The following is a 19,331-nucleotide window of genomic DNA, read 5'->3' as shown; positions in this document are numbered from 1 at the left end:
TTACCTCATGGAATGCTTCTGAAGATCAAGTATAACATAGTGAAAATCAAAGTCCCTAGCACATGTTACGTGCTCAACAAGTAAGTACGATTTCCTTTCCTTCTGACACCGGAGTTTCTCCCTGGGACAATGCCTCTATTAGCATTCACAGCCACCGTCCTTCAGGAGGCCTCCCGGCTGTCTGCTTAAGGCACAAGTGGCAACCCCTGCCCAGGACAGAGGCAGACTGGTGGCTGCCCCAGTGCCAGTGGGGAGCCCCTGGCTGGGCTGCCTGAGTGGCCCTATGTCTGTGTGGGCTCTGGGACACAGGTCCAGCCACCAACCCTGCACCCTCCCACATATGTTCCCTCCACAGGGAACCTTTTATTTTCTCAATTTTTTGGACATTGGCCTCATACCCGTCCTTCAGACTGTTTTATGTCTATCTTCCCCAAAGGACTATGGGACAAGGGCAGGCTTCCCAAACACCTTCTCCTCTCTCCCTTCTCCCTCAACCTGCACACCTCTAACCAGCTCTCAGTGGCAGGGTTTCAAGCATTTCTTTTCTACTTCCAGGAAAAGCACAGTATTAATTGTGGTTCTGGAACCCAAGTGCCTCGGTTCAGTTCCAACTCCATTTCTCACCGTTTCTGGTGTGACCTCGGCAACTACTTAACCTCTCTTAACCTTAGTTTCATCCTTTGTAAATGGGGATAACAACACACTTTGGGGGAATTCAATGAGGCACACAGTAGGTACTCAACAAAATTTAGCTCTTTTCTATATTATGTATATATACATAAACGTATCTGGAAGGATATGCATAGAATGGTTTATAGTGGTATGCTTCAGGGAGCATACAGAGGAGAACTTTTATTTGACAGAAACTTACACCATTTTACAAGCATTCATTATTTTTGTAATTTAAGCACACTTTTAACAAGAATACACGGGTATGGTAAAGAAAAGGAAAGGAGGAGAGGGGAAGGGAGGTGGAAAAAAAAAGAAGAAGAAAAATGGTCTGCTCAAGGCGGAAGCCAAAGGCTGGGTCACAGTCATGATTGGTTGAGACATTCTGGTTATAGCTTTAGTGCTAGGTGCAGAGTTCCCCATGCCTTGTCAGAGAAAACTTCTGCCGTATATATGTCAGCCTTACACAGATTTCCTTCATATTTCCTCCAGTGTTCCAGGTGGGAGTGGGTGTGGGGGGAAGCCCAGTTCCATTGGATTAAGTTATCCTGGCATGGAGGGGTGCGGGCAGGGAGGTTCTGATCTCCCGCATGGTGGGACAGCTGCCCAGTCCCCTGGAGCACTGTGCGGGGGGCGGGCGGGGGTGTCTCCTGGGTCCCAGGGGAGGAGGGGGCACACCCAGGACAAGCCCTAGGAAGCTTCCACACTACCAGGCAGGAAATGCTTCCAAGGGACCTGGGCATGCCCCCCTAAGAAGTCTAGACCACTTTGCGTGGGAGGAAAAAGGGAGGGCTCTGTCTCTTATTGAAGAATCTTCTGAGCGGTTTCAATTTCCCTATTTCTCCAATGTGTCATGAGATACAGACTGCAGCAAGCAAAGGTTTGTTTTACTACCTTCTGTGCAAGAGTCCCCACAGGGCTACTTACATTTCCTCCCCAACCTAAAAGCTCAGTACTATGCATAGTAAAAAAAATCATATCCTTTTTTGGCAAGAGCTACATTATCAGAATACCAAGAGGAATGCTGCCTACTCTTTATGTGTAGCCAAGATATTCATTTAGCCAACCCACATTTCGGACTTTTTCAAAGGGTGAAAACCCTCCTTGTTCCTAACTTCCCTCACATCACTTCTGATGGGTAAAAACCTTATCGGCTCACAAAATGCATGCCCCAAGCAGCTTGCATTTCTAGAAAACCACCTCCTGTATAGAGAATATTCTATGAATGTTTTCAAATTGCAAATGCTACATTGCTTCTATGTGTCTTCTGGGCTCCACCCAGACAAACACAGCTGTTCCTGCTGGCAACTATGAATATGTAATATTTTCCCCACCTTATTAATACCTCTTCCAACAAAGTTCCCGCCAGCCAAGCATGTCCTTGTGACCCGTTCCCATCACCGTTTGCCACCCCACACTCACCCAATAGAACTGGATCTTCTATAAAGGAAGATGCCAGAAAGGACCCCCAAGAAGGTGGCTTACCTTTCTCATGGCTGCTTGCTGGTGGGGGTGGGAGTGGGGAGGTGACCGGTTTGGACTTGTCATAGTTGTTAAAGCTCTGGCTCCGTCGGTTGTTAGCAGGGGCTGACCCTCCGCGTGTTTTGGCCTCGCTGCCTGCAGCGGATACCCTCGCGGTAGGACCTGGAAGTCTAAAAGGCAAAAGCAACAGGCTTCAGTCTCAGGAAAACAGCAGTACCTCAGAAGGTACTGCAGCCATGCAGGAGGCAAAAGAAACCATTCAAGGCATCGGGTCGGTGGCGGTTTGCCAGTCCAAGGACTTACTGGAACCACCACAAACATCTAGGCTAGTAATGACCCCAGTGAAGTCCAAAAGCCAGGTGTGAGTAGTTTTCCTTTGAACACAGAGAGAAATATATGAATATGTCTGCTGATTAGAAATACAAAGCTCGGGAGTTCCCTGGTGTAATAGTGGTTAGGATCCTGGGCTTTCACTGCTGTGGCCCAGGTTCAATCCCTGGTCAGAGAACTGAGATCCCACAAGCCACACAGCGTGGCCAAAAAAAAATACAAAGCTCGTCTTACTTTTTCTCTTGGATGAGTAATTTTGCTTTTCAATAGGGCCAAACCATGTCATCTCTAATTCTATCTAGGGTAGAACATAAAGGTCTGTTAAGACTCTAAACTGTTAAACTTGCGTGTGCATCTCTTTTGACAGACACTGAAAATGGTTTTTGCCATGATCTAGGGATGTAAGTATCAAGAAAAAGATATAATTTATGATGGTCAGAAAGGAAACTGCTACCTCAGAACCCAACTCATCTGCAATGAAAAATTATGGACTGGATGGAAACATTTGTTCAGACATACATTTTCCTTCAACATCTGACAACCTGTCTCCATAGACATTACTCTGAGTCTGAAGCTCAGCTTCTCTGCACAGTCGATGGATAAAATCATACATTCTTTCTGTAAAATGAGCAGGAATCTGTTAGCCTAAAGACAAACACACACTTTCCCTTTAAATAAAACACTTCATTTTTGGGTGGTTTGGGAAGTAAAGTCAGCAGACTAGTCTTAGGTAATGTGTCTAAAGATATTATGGCCCATTCCCCGAAGAGTTAAGGCTATGACTCCGCAAATCAGAATTTTGGTTCAGGGATTACTAAGCAGACTCTTTGCAATCATTAAAGTTGAAAGATGAATAAATGATGAAATATTTAGTTATATCTTTCAGCTAAAACCCACTTAGCAGTGTTGAAAAGCCACTGGAACCTCAGCTGACCAGCATTAGATCTAGCGATAAGTCTGAATTTTCAACTCATAAAGCTTTCAGCCTTCTCTTTCCACACAAATCTCTAAGCACCGAAGAAGTCTGCAGTCTGGAAGCATTTTCGATAGAAACAGGCAAACGCTTCAAACTTTTTCTTGTTGCCTGAGCGAGAAAAAATGGCTGCAGAGTACACAGAGAACATGAGCTGGTGTGAGAGGACTGTAAGATTTATACAGTTAAGAAGAAGCTGGCCCAGTTCCTTAACTGGGAGCTAGGAGAGAAGGAAGCGGGTGAGTTCTTCCCCCCAAAAGTGGCAGAGGGAAGGCCTCACTTCCCACTGCATTAGGAGGATTTGCCCCTCTGTTAATTTACCCCATCTTGTTTAGTGAAGATATTCACCCCACGAAGACAGGCACAGAGTGGGGTGCAAAACCAGCAGTGCCAGTGCCTGTGTTTGCGGACCAGAGGCGGCCAGATCAACTGATCAAGGAGGTCCAGCAATCTTGGCACCTCTCGGTTCTGCTTCCAATGCAAACAGCACCCTGCACGCCCTCCAAGACGGACAGTGTTACCCGAGGACTCCCAGCCAATGGCAGAGCTGCTGCAGGTGCAGGCGTGGGGCTCCTCAGGGCTGGACTCTGCAGGAGTCTGTACACCCACAGATAGGCCTGAAAAAGGATTATGGACATGTTCCAAGATGATGTCACAGCAACAGTTTTAAGTGGTGCAGGGTAACACAGGTGACAGTATTCTACTCCCGTGGCAAAGAACAGGGAAGCAAAAAGCAACGAGGAGGGAAAAGATGCTCGAGAGGCCCCACTGCCCTCACCTGGGGCTGGACCACAGATTTTTCAGAGCAGCACAGGGCCTTTATAGAGGCAAGAAATCAAAGTATTGGATGGGATGGCCACAACCTTGAATGAGGTAGGCAATTTGGTCCTCTGTGAGGCAGTGTGGTACAATGGGTAAAATAGCTTTTTCCATACAAATGTGGACATGACATTGGGCCAGTCTTATGATCTGAGATTCACGTTCCATATATGTCACTTTGGAATAACAGTAAAGTACCCAATCAGATAGCTGTGAACTTGGAATGGGACTTAAGGTCCAGCCTGATGTAAGTACTCAATGCATGCTGGTTCCCGTTAACATCCTCTCTGCTGAGCACAGATTCATAAAGGAATTGGACATTGTCATAAAGAAAACATGCTATGGTAGAAAAAAGAACCAGACAAATAAGGAAGGAATCAGGCAGATCTAGGTTAAAGCAGCAATAGAGAGCTGGACAAAAATCAACACACAAGAGTTGGAGATCAACGTTTCCAAAGAGGCAAGACAGGTTTTGGCAGACAGGATTCATCATCTCCCTAAGGAACATTCGAGGAGAGAAACTGCTTCATCCAAGAATCTGTGATGAAGAAACTGCTTCATCCAAGCATCTGTGACGAAGACCTTACACTTGGGGTACCTCTGAGCCATCTGTGGGGCCCAGACTGAAACATTCCCCAGTCTTGGATTAACTGAGACGGCTCTGGTTTCCTAGGGGTGGTCACCATCAGATCCTCTTCCTTGAGTCAGAACCTAGAGGTGCTACTCTGATGGGAGTGACCCATCCTTCAAATGGCTACAGGTTGTACCAAGTTTTCTGAGACACGGAAGAGGTCTCGAAGGCCTTGAGGGCGGCTGACGTGACAATAAGGGATGGTTGGCACATGCCGAGCCATCAAAAGCCACCATAAAGCTCAAGCCAGCTCATGTCACCCTCTACCTCATCACCATTACACCCTAGTGAGGACAGCTCCCTTAACTTGCCCAAATGGGAAAACTGGATGGAGACCAAGTAACTTCTTCCAAGTGTCAGAAGGAAGCCATGTGAACACTGTGCTTCAAAACTCGGGTTCTGTTGTGGATGGGGTGGGACAGTTGCTTGCTCCAAAGCAAGCCTCCCACATCCCTCTGAAATTTTCAGCAGTCTGCCTCACAAACAAAGGCCATGAATGAATGTGTGATGGATGGGAAGTAAGGTAAAAAAGCTTCGTTTGGATCCACCCAGGAGGGAACCAAAACATCCCTTGGGATGATGAGTCAATCCACAAACTGAATTAATTCAGACTGAATTGTGAATACAGGACTTCAGAGCCAAAGGTGACCACGAGATCCTAAGATACCTGAGCAATCCAGGTGAGGGCACTGGACTTCACAAACTGAAGCAGGGATGTGCTATGTCTGTATTTCTGAGTCCTTCCTTACCCCAATTCATATGTTGAGATTGTAATGCCCAATGTGATGGTATTAGGAGGTGGGGCCTTTGGGAAGTGATTAGGTCATTAGATAGAGCCCTCATGAGTGTTGCTTGTAAGTCACCCAGCCTGTGGTGTTTTATCATGGTGGCCCAAAAAGATTATCACAGGGTTCTAGTTCAATCTTATCTAGATCTTAAGGGGTGGATTGACCCTAGCTGACATCTCAATTACATACACATTGATAAAAGAATATGAAAGGTCAGAAGTAATTCAAAGAAGAGAAATAATGACCTCGGAAGTTGGAATGGTCAGGGAAGGTTCCAAATAAAAGCAACCCCAGAGCAAGATGTGGCATGTGGAATGAGAATGTGAGTAGAGGGCAAGAAGGGAGGGGGCAGAGGTGTCATGCAGAGGGAAGCTTGTAAAAAAAAAAAAAAAGCACTGAAGAAAGAAAGGGCCAGTGTGTGCTGGGGCTTGGGGGACAGCGTGGGAGGAAATGAGGCTGGAAAACCAGGCGGGGGCAGCCCTCAGTGTCACACTATGAACCTTGGACTTGGTCCTATCCTCCAGCAAGGAGGCATTCATTAGGGAAGCTGAGAACAGAGCTAGAGTTGAAAAGCAGAGTAGCTTCCAGTTCACAGTCACACAGGCCCCTGGCTAACATTCTGAAGTTCATTATTATTAACATCCTTGTGCATCAGGAGAACTTCTCTCAAGCCCCAGCCTGCAAGTAGCTGCTGTCTATTAGCATCATTCTTCTGCAGAGCTGGGTCTTGCTCATGTGGAACAGCTGCAGATACCACAACAGCTGCTGCCCAGCGATGCCTGCCTCATCAAGAAAAAGCAGAGAGAGGAGAGTGCAGCAAGTCAACCTCAAATCATCCACACCCTACATCATCCACAGTGCCAGAAGGTTTCAATGGCTCCTTTGCAAGAAGGACTCTACTTCCCATGATCATCCCACGTCCAAACAACAGTTACAAAATGAGAGGACACAGATGTGTTCTGAAACACACACGCATTGCTTTTTTAAAAAATGAAGTTTAAGGGAAGAGGTGTAACAAAGAGGCAGAAGGAAAATCCTGCTGCTATGGGAGCTATGGTCAATTTCTCCAACATGTGCACAGCCGAGCAGGCAGGATGGTAAGACTGTTGTTCCTGGCACATAACCTGTGCGTGCATCCCGGCTCCACGCGTTGTACGTGCTGACGGGAAGAAAGCCGTTCTTCTCCCCCAAACCACTTCAAAGGCTGGGAGCAGAAGATGGCCCTCCCAGGAAAGATGGCAGCTTGTGTGCACATGCTCAGGACCTTGGGGGTGGGGGGGGGTGGAGGTCATAATTGGAGATGCTTTTGCTAGACAAGATGATTAAATGCTAAACCTCTCATCTCCACGGCATCTGCTTTTCAGCAGCTGGGCAGAGACGGCTGAACTACTAGCCACACTGATTCTTCTCCACAAGATGGTCTTACAGAGATCGACTCTGTGAGACTCGCTAGAGCTGGTCCAGATCAACCCAAACCACCAACATCGCCCTATCAGCTAGTTATGGTGCACGGATTACATGCCAGGCTGCAAAGGGCTGGAAATGACTTTATTTAGTCCACATAGCACTGTGACTATGTGGGGCAGGACTACCCCATTTTACCAATAAGGAAACACAGGCTCATGGAGATTAAATCATTGGCCCAGATAACACAGTAAGTGGTGAAAAAGGTGTTTGTTAGGTTCGACTGCAAAGCTGCACTCTTCGTTACCATGCTTCAATGCCTCCCACAGGTAGAATAAGCCTAAATACCTGAGGCTCACCAGGGACGCCAAGAGGCAACACAGTGGTCAAAGGTGGAAATTCATGGAAATCCTTCATCCCTGTACCAGTTCCCTCCATGAGCCCCTTCCCCGTAGATTCAAGATGAGGCTTCCCACCTGCTCAACATCCTTGGTGCCTATCTAGGAGTTTGGCTCTGGTCGGTGTTCAATCAATGTTTGCACCTGAACAAGAGACCTATTTCCAAAGCTCTGGGAGAGGTATCCTACTCAGCCAGAGGGGTAGGTAGGTCAACAAGTTGACCCTGTTTCTTTTGGCAACCAGACTTTACTACTATCCCTGGTGGTGCCTGATCAGCTAAAATGTTTATCAAGGTTGTGCTCAAGTCTAGGGGCGGGGAAGTGGGCGGAGCAGAAGGCAAGGAGTGTTAGACGAATAATAAAATGAAGACCATCCCTTTGTCAGGCTCGTCAGAAACAAAATGCATCCAAGAGAAACTCTAGATGAGGGATAGGACCCTGATGGAAAGCCAGACCTTGGCTTCGGTCAACTTGGAAGCCCTGTGCCCAGCACGCCTTCAGGGCAGGGCAGACACGCCCTCATTCTTCAGTTCTTCCTCTCTTCCCCCCCAACCCCACTCCACCGCCTTCCATCGTTTGGGACTGATAATAATAGATCATTCACGGGATGGGCATGTGCTTCCAATTAGATTCTTTCCCAGCTAGTTCCTGTTTTCTCTCTCTTCCAGAAGTAAGCACATCGGGGGAACAAACACTAGATTTCAGGTTTCCTCCAAGCTCCCCACCCCCTTCCTTTCCTGTGTATGGACTTTGCATGACACTCAAAAAAAAGAAAAAAAAAAGGGATCCCAGGTTACCAGTGCAGTGGTGGGGGGAGGCCATCTATCTGACTTGGGCCTCGTGCTGCTGGGAAAGCAGTCACTCTCTAACAGCGTGCTATGGACTCATGTTTGTGTCCCCTGCTCCCCAAATACATATGTTGTCATCCCAGTGTGACGGTATCTGGAGACAGGGTCTCTGGGAGGTAATGAGGTCATGAAAGTGGAGCCCTTGTGATGGGGTTAGTGCCTTGGAAGAAGAGACAGAGACGGGAGAGCTTGCTTTCTCTCTGCTCTCCACCATGTGAGGACACAGGAAGAACACAGCCATCTGGAAAACGGGAAGAGGGCTCTCACCAGAACACAACCACGTTGGCACCCTTATCTTGGATTTCCCAGCCTCCAGAACTGTGAGAAATAAATCTCCATTAAGTCACTCAGTCTATGGTGATGTGTAGTAGCAGCCTGAGCAGACTAAGACACATGCCTATGAGATGCAGTGATGAATGTAGGGCCCCCAGAACCAAGTCTGGGTAGCATGCTGACTTGTCCTACGGAGAAGCAGCTGCCCTGTGGCTTCTTCCTGCAGCCAGACGGATCCTGAGTTGGGCCTCCCCATGCGTAAACTTTTTAGAAAAGTTAACTGGTTAGAAAAGGCACCCACTGGCGCCTAAGAGTGTGGGGCAGCAAGCAGATGTTCTGTACCTATTTGTTGCATGAATACAGAGAGGAATGCCGTCTGGGCATCCCTTTACCTTTACGTGAGAATTCAATGAAAAAGAAATACCAGCCATAATGAGGAGGAGACTCTGTTTCTGTCAGGATGCTACAGGGCAACATGACGCAAAGGTCAGGAGGAATGGCTGAAACATGTAAGATTTTAAAAAGCAGCCTCACCGACCACGTAAGCACCAGAATTCAAGGAGGAGGAGGGGGTGGGGAGAGAGGTAACATAGTGGTTAAAGTGAGGGTTCTGGGGTGAGATTACCTGGGCTCAAATCCTGGTCTTTCCACTTTCTGTGTGACTTTGCTAACTTACCGAGAACTTCCTAAATTTTAGTTTCCTCATCTGTAAAATGGGGATAATAACATGACCTACCACAAGAATACCGATGTGAAGATTAAAAAAGATAATGTATTCAAATTGGCACATAATATGCATTCAATAAAAGTTGACTGTTGATACCTTTAAAACAGAGTAGATACAGGGATATAACTGGCGTTTGCCATTCCCTGAAACAGGTCCTGACAGGATGCGGTAGACGCCAAAGTGAGTCAAGAGAATTAGTTAGTGAGCAGCCCTAATTATTATTTTCAGGGAATTGAGGTGATCTGTCCATGGTACACATGGTACACAAGAGCACCCAGAAATAAAAATGACACATTGCCTTATTGCCTTGTCTCCTCTGAACAACTGGATTCATGCCTCAGGTCTTTAAAACTCAAGAGAAAACCAATCCCACATTAGTAATTTTAATGACAGCACCAATAACAAAAAGCATAACACACATAAATGAGATGCAGGTGAGGTGGGATCAGGGCCAGGACAGAGCAGGGAGCCAAACTCATCATAAAACTACTATGGAAAACCACCTACAAACTCACCTCTCTAAATCAGAATGGACTTTGATGTCCAAGCAATCAAAGACAAAAAAAAAAAAATCAATGAAATGCAGAAACAATACGTACAACTCAACCTCACTTACAGATCACACACACGCACACACACACACACACACACACACCTTCAACAACCCCATGGCCACTCTCAACTCTCCAACACTGGGTCATCAGCCAAAGCATGTTTGGTTTTCCCAAACTGCAAACATGACATGGGGAGGGGGACCAAAAGGAAACGCAGCCAGAACAAAAGGAACGAGGGGCTGGGTTGAAACCATGCTTCGCGGGACACGGAGAAAGTCTAACCTAGAGATCTTTTTCTGACCCAGAGTGAAGCGGATGATTTTGCTTTGTGATGAGTCCTTGGAAGATGCACTGCATGATAGGAAAGAAAAAAGTGGAAGAGATGAGTGAGGGGAGAGAAGATGCATTAGACACACAAATAAATAACAGGAGTCCTGTGATGATGCGAACGCCCCTGGTTTCCCTCTGCCTGCTTTGTCTACAATATGCAGCCTTCCTTCTAGGTCTGATTTGATAAATTTCCAACATGAAGAAATTGCTATCGAGATTATCTAAGAACTTTTGTGGTTTTCTTTTTTTTTTTTTCTTAACTCCAAATCTCTTTTCTGATATCAGTCACTATAAGGCCTTCTTCCACAATGACACTGAAGCCAGGGGTCTCGGACAAGTAAACTTTGTAACTTTCTAAAGTATTCAGATGTTTCTATTTCACATGCTTGTTCTACCAGGGTGGTTTTTTGATGAGTGTCCTCAACAGCCCATAAAGTTGACCCTAAACAAGGGTGGACGTGGAGATGTTTTCAAGTTTTGCTGGTCTTGGGAATTTTTGCTCTCCATGGTATAAAGCAGTGATCATTTCAAGTCTTCTGAACTTGCTACATTCTGGGCTTTGAACCATAAATTTATGAAGAATCGTGGTTGGACTTAATAAAAGGTTAAACTTATTTACTGCCTTATGAAAGACAGAAATATTTATCTTTCTCGCATCCATACATCTTATGCCACATTCATAAAAGGATATGAGGTGAGAAATACGATGTTAGTGTCATTAAACTTAGGAAGTGAAGGAAGAGACAGAAGTGAATGAATTAAAAAAAGTAATTGTTTGGATTGTTTCTAGAAAGCTAAATATTGATAACATGTAAGGTAGACACAGATGGAGAGGAATTTCATGAGGTGAAATGTGGAGCAAGTTCTCGGCCATCACGTAAATGAATAAGAAGAGCTGCAGGGTAAAAGGGAGTCTCCGTTCGGCGGCCATCACAGAGGCGTTGCTCTGATTCCTTCACGCCAATATCTCAAATTCCCTTGTTCAGCTTCTTATTAACAAACTCTCCTCTTATTAACAAACACTACGGGAAAGCGGTCCAGTTTTAGTATTTGCTATCCTGAGAGGTACAGTATTTAGGCATGTTTGTACGTGGCAGAGTTCTAATGAAGGATCAACACAAACCTGGTATTTGGGGGTTGCATCAACATTTGACGTTAAGGATCAAGGGTCTGAACCATTATCCTTGGGACTTTGGTTATCGAAGTCAGCATGTGGGGATAGAAATGCAATGAAACAAAGCCAGGGAAGTGATTTTACTCCTCTTAAATTTACAGCCAGAGCATGAGCACGGGGTATCACATCTCTAGACCTTGAGAACAAGATCATCCTCTGGAAGTAAAATTAGAAACTATCAGTATATAATGGATAAAACAAATCATCTGCGAAAGTAACCCAATATGGGCCAAATACGGGATGAATGAGGACGTACAGTAACTCCAGAGCCCAGTTTGTGTCACCACATTGCAGGGTCAGGGGGCCATGATGGCAGGAACTACTCTGGAAAAAATGGATATAAAAACCTGGCTTACGTGAGTTTGGCTCGTCCTTAGGTAAAGCATTTATTTTTTATTTTTAAAAATTGCTGGCTACCTCGCGTGGCATGCAGGGTCCTAGTTTCCCGCCCAGGGATGGAACCCCTGCCCCCTGCAGTAGAAGAGCAGAGTCAGTCTCAACCACTGCACTGCCAGGGAAGTCCCCCCAGGTAAAGCGTTTATTAATAGTAGGATGTTTTTTCTTACTTGGAGATGGGTGTCCTGACTGGAACATCTGGTTCTTTTGAGAAGACAAATGCTTACTATGGAAAGGGATGCCTCAGGCTAGCACAGCTCAGTGACAAAAGCCCAGTGTTCCTCAACACACGTTCCTTGGAACCCTATGCAATGAGATGCTCTATAAAATAAGAAGAGTTCTGTGGCTCCGTTTGAGAATGCTTTCTACGCCGCCTTCTGAAGATTCCCAGTACACATGTGTTCCTCCCCCCACCCCAACCCCCCAGCTTCCTTATCTCAAGAAATGCCACCATTTTCCTAACCGCTCAAGCCAGAAATCTCGGCTTTCTCTGTGATTCCTCTCTCCCTCACTCTAGACAGTCAATCTACCTGTAGTTCTGTTGGCTCATCCTCCGAAATATCCTGAACTGGTCCATCTCCATATTTGCTCTACCACCTTGATCGAAGCCACTGTCATCTAGAGGACCACGGAAGCCTCTTAGCTAGGGTCTTTCCTTCTATTCTTGACCCTCCCACAGTCTTATTCTCCAGAGAGGAACAAAAGTGACTAAAAAAACAAACAAACAGAAAAACTGTAAATCAAATCAAGTCTCTCTCCTGCTCGACTCTCCAATGGCTTGTTACCTTTAGAATGAAATATCAACTCTTCAGCCTGTAGAGCCATCACTGTGACCTCACCTCAAGGGCCACGGGACTACAGAACTCTAGGGGCCACCGGTCAGCCCTCTTTGCTTATAGGTTGCCTTTCACTTCATACCCCCTTCACCCACTGAACTCCAGCCACACTAGCCTTCTTTCTGCTCCTCCAAGCTGCCAAGCTTACCCCTACCCCAGGGCCTTTGCACCAGCTGCTCCCGCTACCTGATCTATTCTACACCCGCATGGACAGCTCCCTGTCATTCGTATTTCCGCTTTGGTGTCATGTCCTCAGAGAAAGCCTCCCCTCAACCCAACCTAAATGATCAACCCGGTCCCTCTGATCCCATTATCTTATTGTACTACCACCATCGGATATTTCTCTTCCCCTTTTGTTTGCCTGCCCTCTTCAAGTAGAAAGTAGAGAGCAGGCACCTTGGCTATCTCATTCATCCTTGATCCCCCAGTGCCTAGGACAGTGCCGGGCACATAGAAGGCATTCAAACACTAACTGGATAAATGGATGCATATTGGCCGATTCAAGGATCTGAGTAGACCCTGCAGTAACAGTTATACAACTTAACCCAGAGGATTTCCCCATTTTTCCCCCATAGAACCCTTCCCCTGCGTGTTACCATCCAGGGAATAAGCACTCTGCAAAATGCAGTGTGGGCAATGACGTCCTGATCATTTAATCATCCAGGTCCGTCGGGGATCTCCGATCAGAGAATGGCTCCCACCCAGGTGGTTCTTCAAGGCAAAGGAGCAGAGGCTGGCTGCCCGGCTGTCTATCCCTCATTGCTAGTCCAGGCATTCCTACCAGCCCACAGACCTCCATAATGGGAACTGGATATAATTAGATAATCAATTAGGGGCTCTGAGTTACATCACATCTATCAGTGCTGGTTTTAACACCACCACAATCGGGAAACAGCGCTTCTCCTGGGGAAAAAAAGCTGCAACCTTCTATAAGGCAGCTGCTTTGTTTGAACCACTTTGTGCTTTGCCTAACTACAATGGCCTATTCGGGGAACTGGAAAGAAAAAGTCATTACTCTTTAGCATATGTTCAATGAAATCAAGCAATCAATTTGATCAGTGGCATTTAGGTTTGATAGCTAAAGATTTATGGCTTAAAAAAACAATTATGGTGGACTTTTCTCCAGAACTTTACTATGAGTCAAAAACTTTCTAGTTCCTAATCCCCTCCTTCTTTTGTCATTGAAACAAATGTTTTACGAGGTGATCTTCTGCAGAGTTGTTTAGGAATGCATCTATACACTGTAACAGAGTAGATGGTAACTGCCCCAGCGTTCTGCTAGCGTTATCATTCTATGGCGAGTCCCTCTGGCAAGCGTGGGTCCCTCTGGAAACAACAAACAAAATCTAGGTCCTAATCCAAAAAGCAGAGGGCCACAGCTGACACTGCTACCTGGTCTCTAAGGTCAACAAAAGTCAGTCACATTTAATGGTAACTGCTCCCCATTAGGGGATGCCGGCCCTCTCAGGGAAGGGGGAATGCCTCTTTCCCTGCTAAAAACCACTGGCCATCTTTCTTCTGTGTTCCCAGTATTTCTCTTCTGGCAAAGCAGAGGCATCTGCTGGAGAACCTTTGCCTCCACTAAGGGAAATTACTTGCACATATAACACTGAACACCCAGCTTGTAGGCAGACAAGCAAAAGAAATTTGAAGTCTATTTTAGAGGCTGTTGATTGCCTACAAACGTGTGTGTGTAATAGGCCGGAGTTCAGGCAGGAGCAGCTAATTAGCTCTGGCTGCTGGCGATTCTGATCTATAAAGTGCACATCTCCACCAGGCACATCCATTTCAAGGTCACGCTAATTCCCCACTAACTACCGGCAGTTCTCAGCACGGAAGAAGCGCAAATGACACACACGTCCGGCACAGGCTAGAATGTGGTCAGGGGGGCAGAAGACCCCTGAAAAAAAGCAGAAGTATCATTTGGCGAGGAGAGCCCACCTGGACTGCATCTCAGCTTGTGCTTTTGACGGCTGGTGTGGCGCTGGCTGGTGAGGCTGGCACGGGGCTTGGGGAGCGGCGGGCACCTGTTGCTGAGGAGCGCCAGCCTGGCACTGGGAGGGGGCCCCGGCCGCCGGGGACACGGCGGGCAGCAGTGGCGAGGGGAGGTGCGGCTTCTGGGGCTGCTGCTGCTGCTTGTACCGGGAGAGGCTGAAGAAGAGGCCTAGAATGGCCTTGAGGTTTCCATTCCTGATTTCTGCAAGACAGTGAAGAGGTTCTGGTTAGAGGAGGAAGCCTTTCTGGGGAGCCCTGTCTCGCACCCTTTCAAGAGGCTGCTTCAGCCCTCGCACGAGTTTTAATTCCTCTAGGATATGACAGATTTCCTGAACACGTAATTGGTGTCCCAGTCAATTAAAATCAGGCCAAACCACAAAGAAATTAGTTGATTCTCCCCACTGGGATTAGAGTGGATACCCGAGGCAAGCAGCAACTGGGATGCCTGGTGAGTGCCAGGGGGAAATTCTCAGGAAGGACACAACCGAAAAAGACAGAGTCCTGAGCAAGACCGTGCTTGTTCAGGACACAGAGTGAGCTGTCCAGGGACAGAAGCACTGAGGGAAACTCACCGGTCTCCACGCGGCCCTGACCAATCTGTACTCTGTACTTCAAGCCACCCAGAGTGAGCCAGTGGCTGCCGACCCACTCCAAAATCCTCGCCCTGCTTCGCCCAATCATCCTGCCCTCGGAAGGCTCTGTGTCTCTCTTGCCCATTGAATAAATAACTTGAAATTGGGGTGGGTGTGGGAATAGGAGATAGGGGTTGTTTCTATAAAGAACTTACACAAAAATTCTCCTATATTAAAAGAAATTTGTGCAGAGTGGGGCTAAGAAAATTTTTTATTCCAGATGTAATTTTTCCAATGTTAAAAAATGCATTTGCCTCGAGGCATGTATTAAGTGCTGCAGAGAAGGAATAAAATATTTATTCACAGGCAGAGACTCTGGATGCAAGGGTGTTTCCCCTTGGGCAATCCCTCCTTTTCTGCAGTTCTTTTAACACCAGATGCTGATGGCCAGGGTCTAAACTGACCCTGAGGGTAAAGTAATAGGGCCACCCAGCTTGGGGGACAGAGAAGAAGGAACCTAGGGGCTCCCTCTGCTTTGCTTCCACCCTTAGGCAGAATTTCTTTTTCTGAACTGGGAGTGGGGTTGGAGGAAGGGAAGCCCCCCCTCCCCTGTGTGGGTAACACACACCTCCAAGTTAGCCCCAGGCTGGGCAAGAGGATGCTGACAAAGGAACCAGAGTTTCCTCCAAGGACCAGTTGAGGGGCAGAAGGCATGAATGGGGTTCTTTCAGAAACAAGCCCGATTCCCTGCAAGCCTGTCAGTGTGCCCTGGGGTGTGATCCTGCTGATTGGGTCAGGCTGAATTACTTCCTGTTGGAGAGTTCCTCTTTCCAACCGCTGAAGAAACTGACAATACAAACTACTAAAATCCAACTTTCACCCTCTGCGCTTTGGGAGCTAGCATGTGCTGATTGTGGGACAAAAGTGCCAGGAGCCCAGCTTTCAGAAAACCAAAGCCACGAGTTGCAGTCTGTACTCTACCACTTACTAGCTGTGCAACCCTGGACAAGTCACTTAATCTCTCTGGGCCTCAAATGACAATATTGACACAGCTTGCCCCATCACACAGGGTTGCTTTGCAGATCAAACCAGAGCAGAGATGTGAAAGCACAACTGTAAACAGTCACGTCCTTCACTGGTCTTGGTTACTGTATGACCACAGCAGCCTCAGAATCCTGTAGGAGATTCCCATGCAGCTCCGGTTTCATGCCTTAAAAGTTATGGTTTTTACCATGTGACCTTATAATTTATCATGCAAATTACATCATTTTTGAGAGTGGGAGGGAGACGTTCTTGATTACATTAGGAAAACAGGTGTAAGCCAGGGCTGACTTGGACAAGTCAAGATGCTCGTAAACCACTGTGTGCAATGCAGGGAGCACAGAAAGTTTCCCCAGATGTGGGAAAGTCCCCCAGCTTCTTTGCGTAGCTCAGCTTTAACCCTTCAGCTCTGCTTCCTTCTCCATCCTAAGGAAACCAAAGGAGAACACACCTGTGGCCTGTTCCGCTTCTGCTTCTAAATGTTCTGACAAGGACACCAGTGTCACAGAGTATGAGGCTGGCTGGGATGATTCAGTTTATAGATGGAGTTTTTGTAAGATTCAACCTCTGAGCCTCAGTGTTCTTCTTTAAGATGGGCATTTTCCTCACGGGCAGATGGAGGGTAAAGGGACACACCCCTGGGCCCTTAGCTGGACAGTGACAGGAGGCAGGACAGAATCAAGAGCTGGCGTGCAGGTGACGACCTGTTAAGGAACTCGGGAAAACAATTTCCCCTCAAAATTGAATTCGCTGAAGGGTGAAAACAGAGCTATAATCATGACAGATGAAATCTATGTAAGATTTTAGTGCCTTTTATAGAGCTACTACTAATTAGTATGTATCAAGAGAAGCTTTTTACATACACGATCCCATTTAATCCCTACAACCGGGAAAATGAGGCCTATTTTATCTCCCTTTTACTTAAGGGGAAACAGGCTCAGAAAGGTTTGCAACCTCTCCAAGGTAATAAATGCTGGAGCTGGGATCTGAATCGAGGGTTTCCAGCTCAAAGCCCAGGCTCCCAACATGGTGTAACCAGGCTACTTACATACCCATCATGGGTCGTGTATTGAAAAGCACACCAGATAATGTTTTATTTAAGTTAGCTCATGGCCATATAAGGATTCTTTATTCTCCTTCTAGAAGTATTCTTGTATTATGGGATGTGTCAAATATCCCAGAATACATTTTTTTAAAAACCATGCAAGAAAAACAAAGAAGGGAAGAACTAGCAATTCAGCATATCCAAGGGCTCAGGGGTTGCCCCCTGCACAAAGCAGGCATATCCACATTGGGACCCCCTTAACCTACCTGCCCATCCCAGGGCAGATGAATGGAGCTGGCTCTGTCATATTCTCTCCCTGCTGTGGATGTTCAGTCATTTATTGTTCGTAACTGTTCTACTATTCCTGAAAGCATCTTTTTATTTGTGACAGAGCGCGGTGCTCTCATAAATACACTTTTTCTTAGGAGAAAGCTTTTTTTTTTTTGAGGTAGGCGGACCTCTCACTGCTGTGGCCTCTCCCATTGCGGAGCACAGGCTCCGGATGCGCAGGCTCAGCGGCCATGGCTCACGGGCCCAGCCGCTCCACGGCATGTGGGATCTTCCCGGACCGGGGCACGAACCCGTGTCCCCTGCATCGGCAGGCGGACTCTCAACCACTGCGCCACCAGGGAAGCCCAAGAGGAAACATTTTTATTATAAAGATCACTGATTGTTAGAGCCACAGAAGCCTTGGGTTTGAATCTCTCTAGTCCATCATTTATGGACTTCAAAGTTTTTCCAAGAGTCAACCTCTCTGAGCCGCAGTTTTCTTCTTTAAAATTGGCATATGTGTGCCACACCTTCCCCACAGGGATGCTATGAGAATTAACAGAGGATTAATGAGAAAATAAGGGCAACGCACCTAGGACATGGCCTGACTCTGTATTTCCCTTTTGGGTTCAGAAAATACCGTCACTGTGCCTGCAGCCCCCTCAGAACTCAGCACGGAGCTCTTCAACCACGAGATAACTAAGAAGCCCTTCTTCTTGCACATCCCCTCCAGGCCACAGTCACAGGCGTCAAAAAGAAAATCAACCATGATAATCTCATTTTACAGAAAACACAGTGGTCATCTTTTTAAAACAAACCAGCTCTACTGAGATACAGTTTATATCCATAAAGTCAAGTGTGTGATGAGTTTTAGTAAGTTCAGTAAATTCTAGTTTTAGAATATTTCCATCACCCTAAAAAGTGCTCATCTAAAGGCAATTCCCAAACCCATCCCCCAGGCAACCTCTGATGTGCTGTTTCTATGGATTTGCCTATCCTGGGCATATCCCCATAAACGACAATCATGTGATGTGCAGTCCTTTGCATCTGGCTTCTTCCGCGGGGCATCGTGCTTTTAAGGTTCATCCAGGTGAGAGCGTTATCACTAGTTCATTTCTTTATATTGCTGGGTATTATCCCATTATATGGATAGACCACATTTTATCCATTCACTAGTTGGCGGACGTTTGGACGGTTTAATTTTCTTTTCAGAACACAGGACTCAAGCGTGGTGAATGCTCTGTTTGCGAACGAGCCACACAGTTTATGCCATGGGTGGTCCAAAATAGCTAGAATTGTGTTCTCTTCCTATTTCCAAATGGCATTTTTCTGTGTGCCACGAGGCCTGGTAAGCTGGCTCCACAGGCTGTCTAAAAACAAAATCCACCAGCCCACAAAAATGTTCCCCTCATGACATTTCCCGAGGCTTCGGAAAAAGAACATCATTCTGTTTCTGATCAACTATCCTCACCCTCCTGATTTGTACAGAAGGAAATAACTGTAGACCTAGAGAGATATGACTTGTTTCAGGAGACATGAGCTAGGCTGGTATCTAAACCAGCATGAGAACCCTGTTCTTCTTCCTCTCCTATGGCTGCACCCACGTAAACTGAAGAATAAACTACACGGGCCATAGTCCAATTTCCACTAGAATTCAGTACGGCGTTGATTCTGAACCCCTTGGGTTCTGACTGATCTCCGTAACCACTGGCTGGCGCTAATCTGCATGGATGCTATAGGGGGGTGTTGGGCAAGAAGGGAGGATAATAGAGTTAT

General features: G+C 46.6%; 1 protein-coding gene across 12 annotated transcripts in view; it reads right to left on the bottom strand.

Annotated features, from left to right (window-relative positions):
* NAV2 (neuron navigator 2) overlaps nt 1–19,331 on the bottom strand; it is an 854,704-nt gene that overhangs the window by 212,487 nt on the left and 622,886 nt on the right. For all 12 annotated transcript variants that reach the window (XR_012333484.1, XM_073808687.1, XM_073808684.1 and 9 more), the window contains 2 exons: nt 14,574–14,829; nt 2,155–2,321 (listed from right to left, as the gene is read on the bottom strand). Coding sequence is in view for 11 of the 12 variants with exons in the window: in XM_073808687.1 (XP_073664788.1) it covers nt 2,155–2,321; nt 14,574–14,829 (423 nt within the window). In the remaining variant the exon portion in view is untranslated. The remainder of the gene's footprint in view (nt 1–2,154; nt 2,322–14,573; nt 14,830–19,331) is intronic.

The sequence above is a fragment of the Tursiops truncatus genome, chromosome 8 (genome assembly GCF_011762595.2).
Source record: "Tursiops truncatus isolate mTurTru1 chromosome 8, mTurTru1.mat.Y, whole genome shotgun sequence".
Classification (NCBI taxonomy): Eukaryota; Metazoa; Chordata; class Mammalia; order Artiodactyla; family Delphinidae; genus Tursiops; species Tursiops truncatus.
This window is presented reverse-complemented; position numbering and strand designations above follow the sequence as displayed.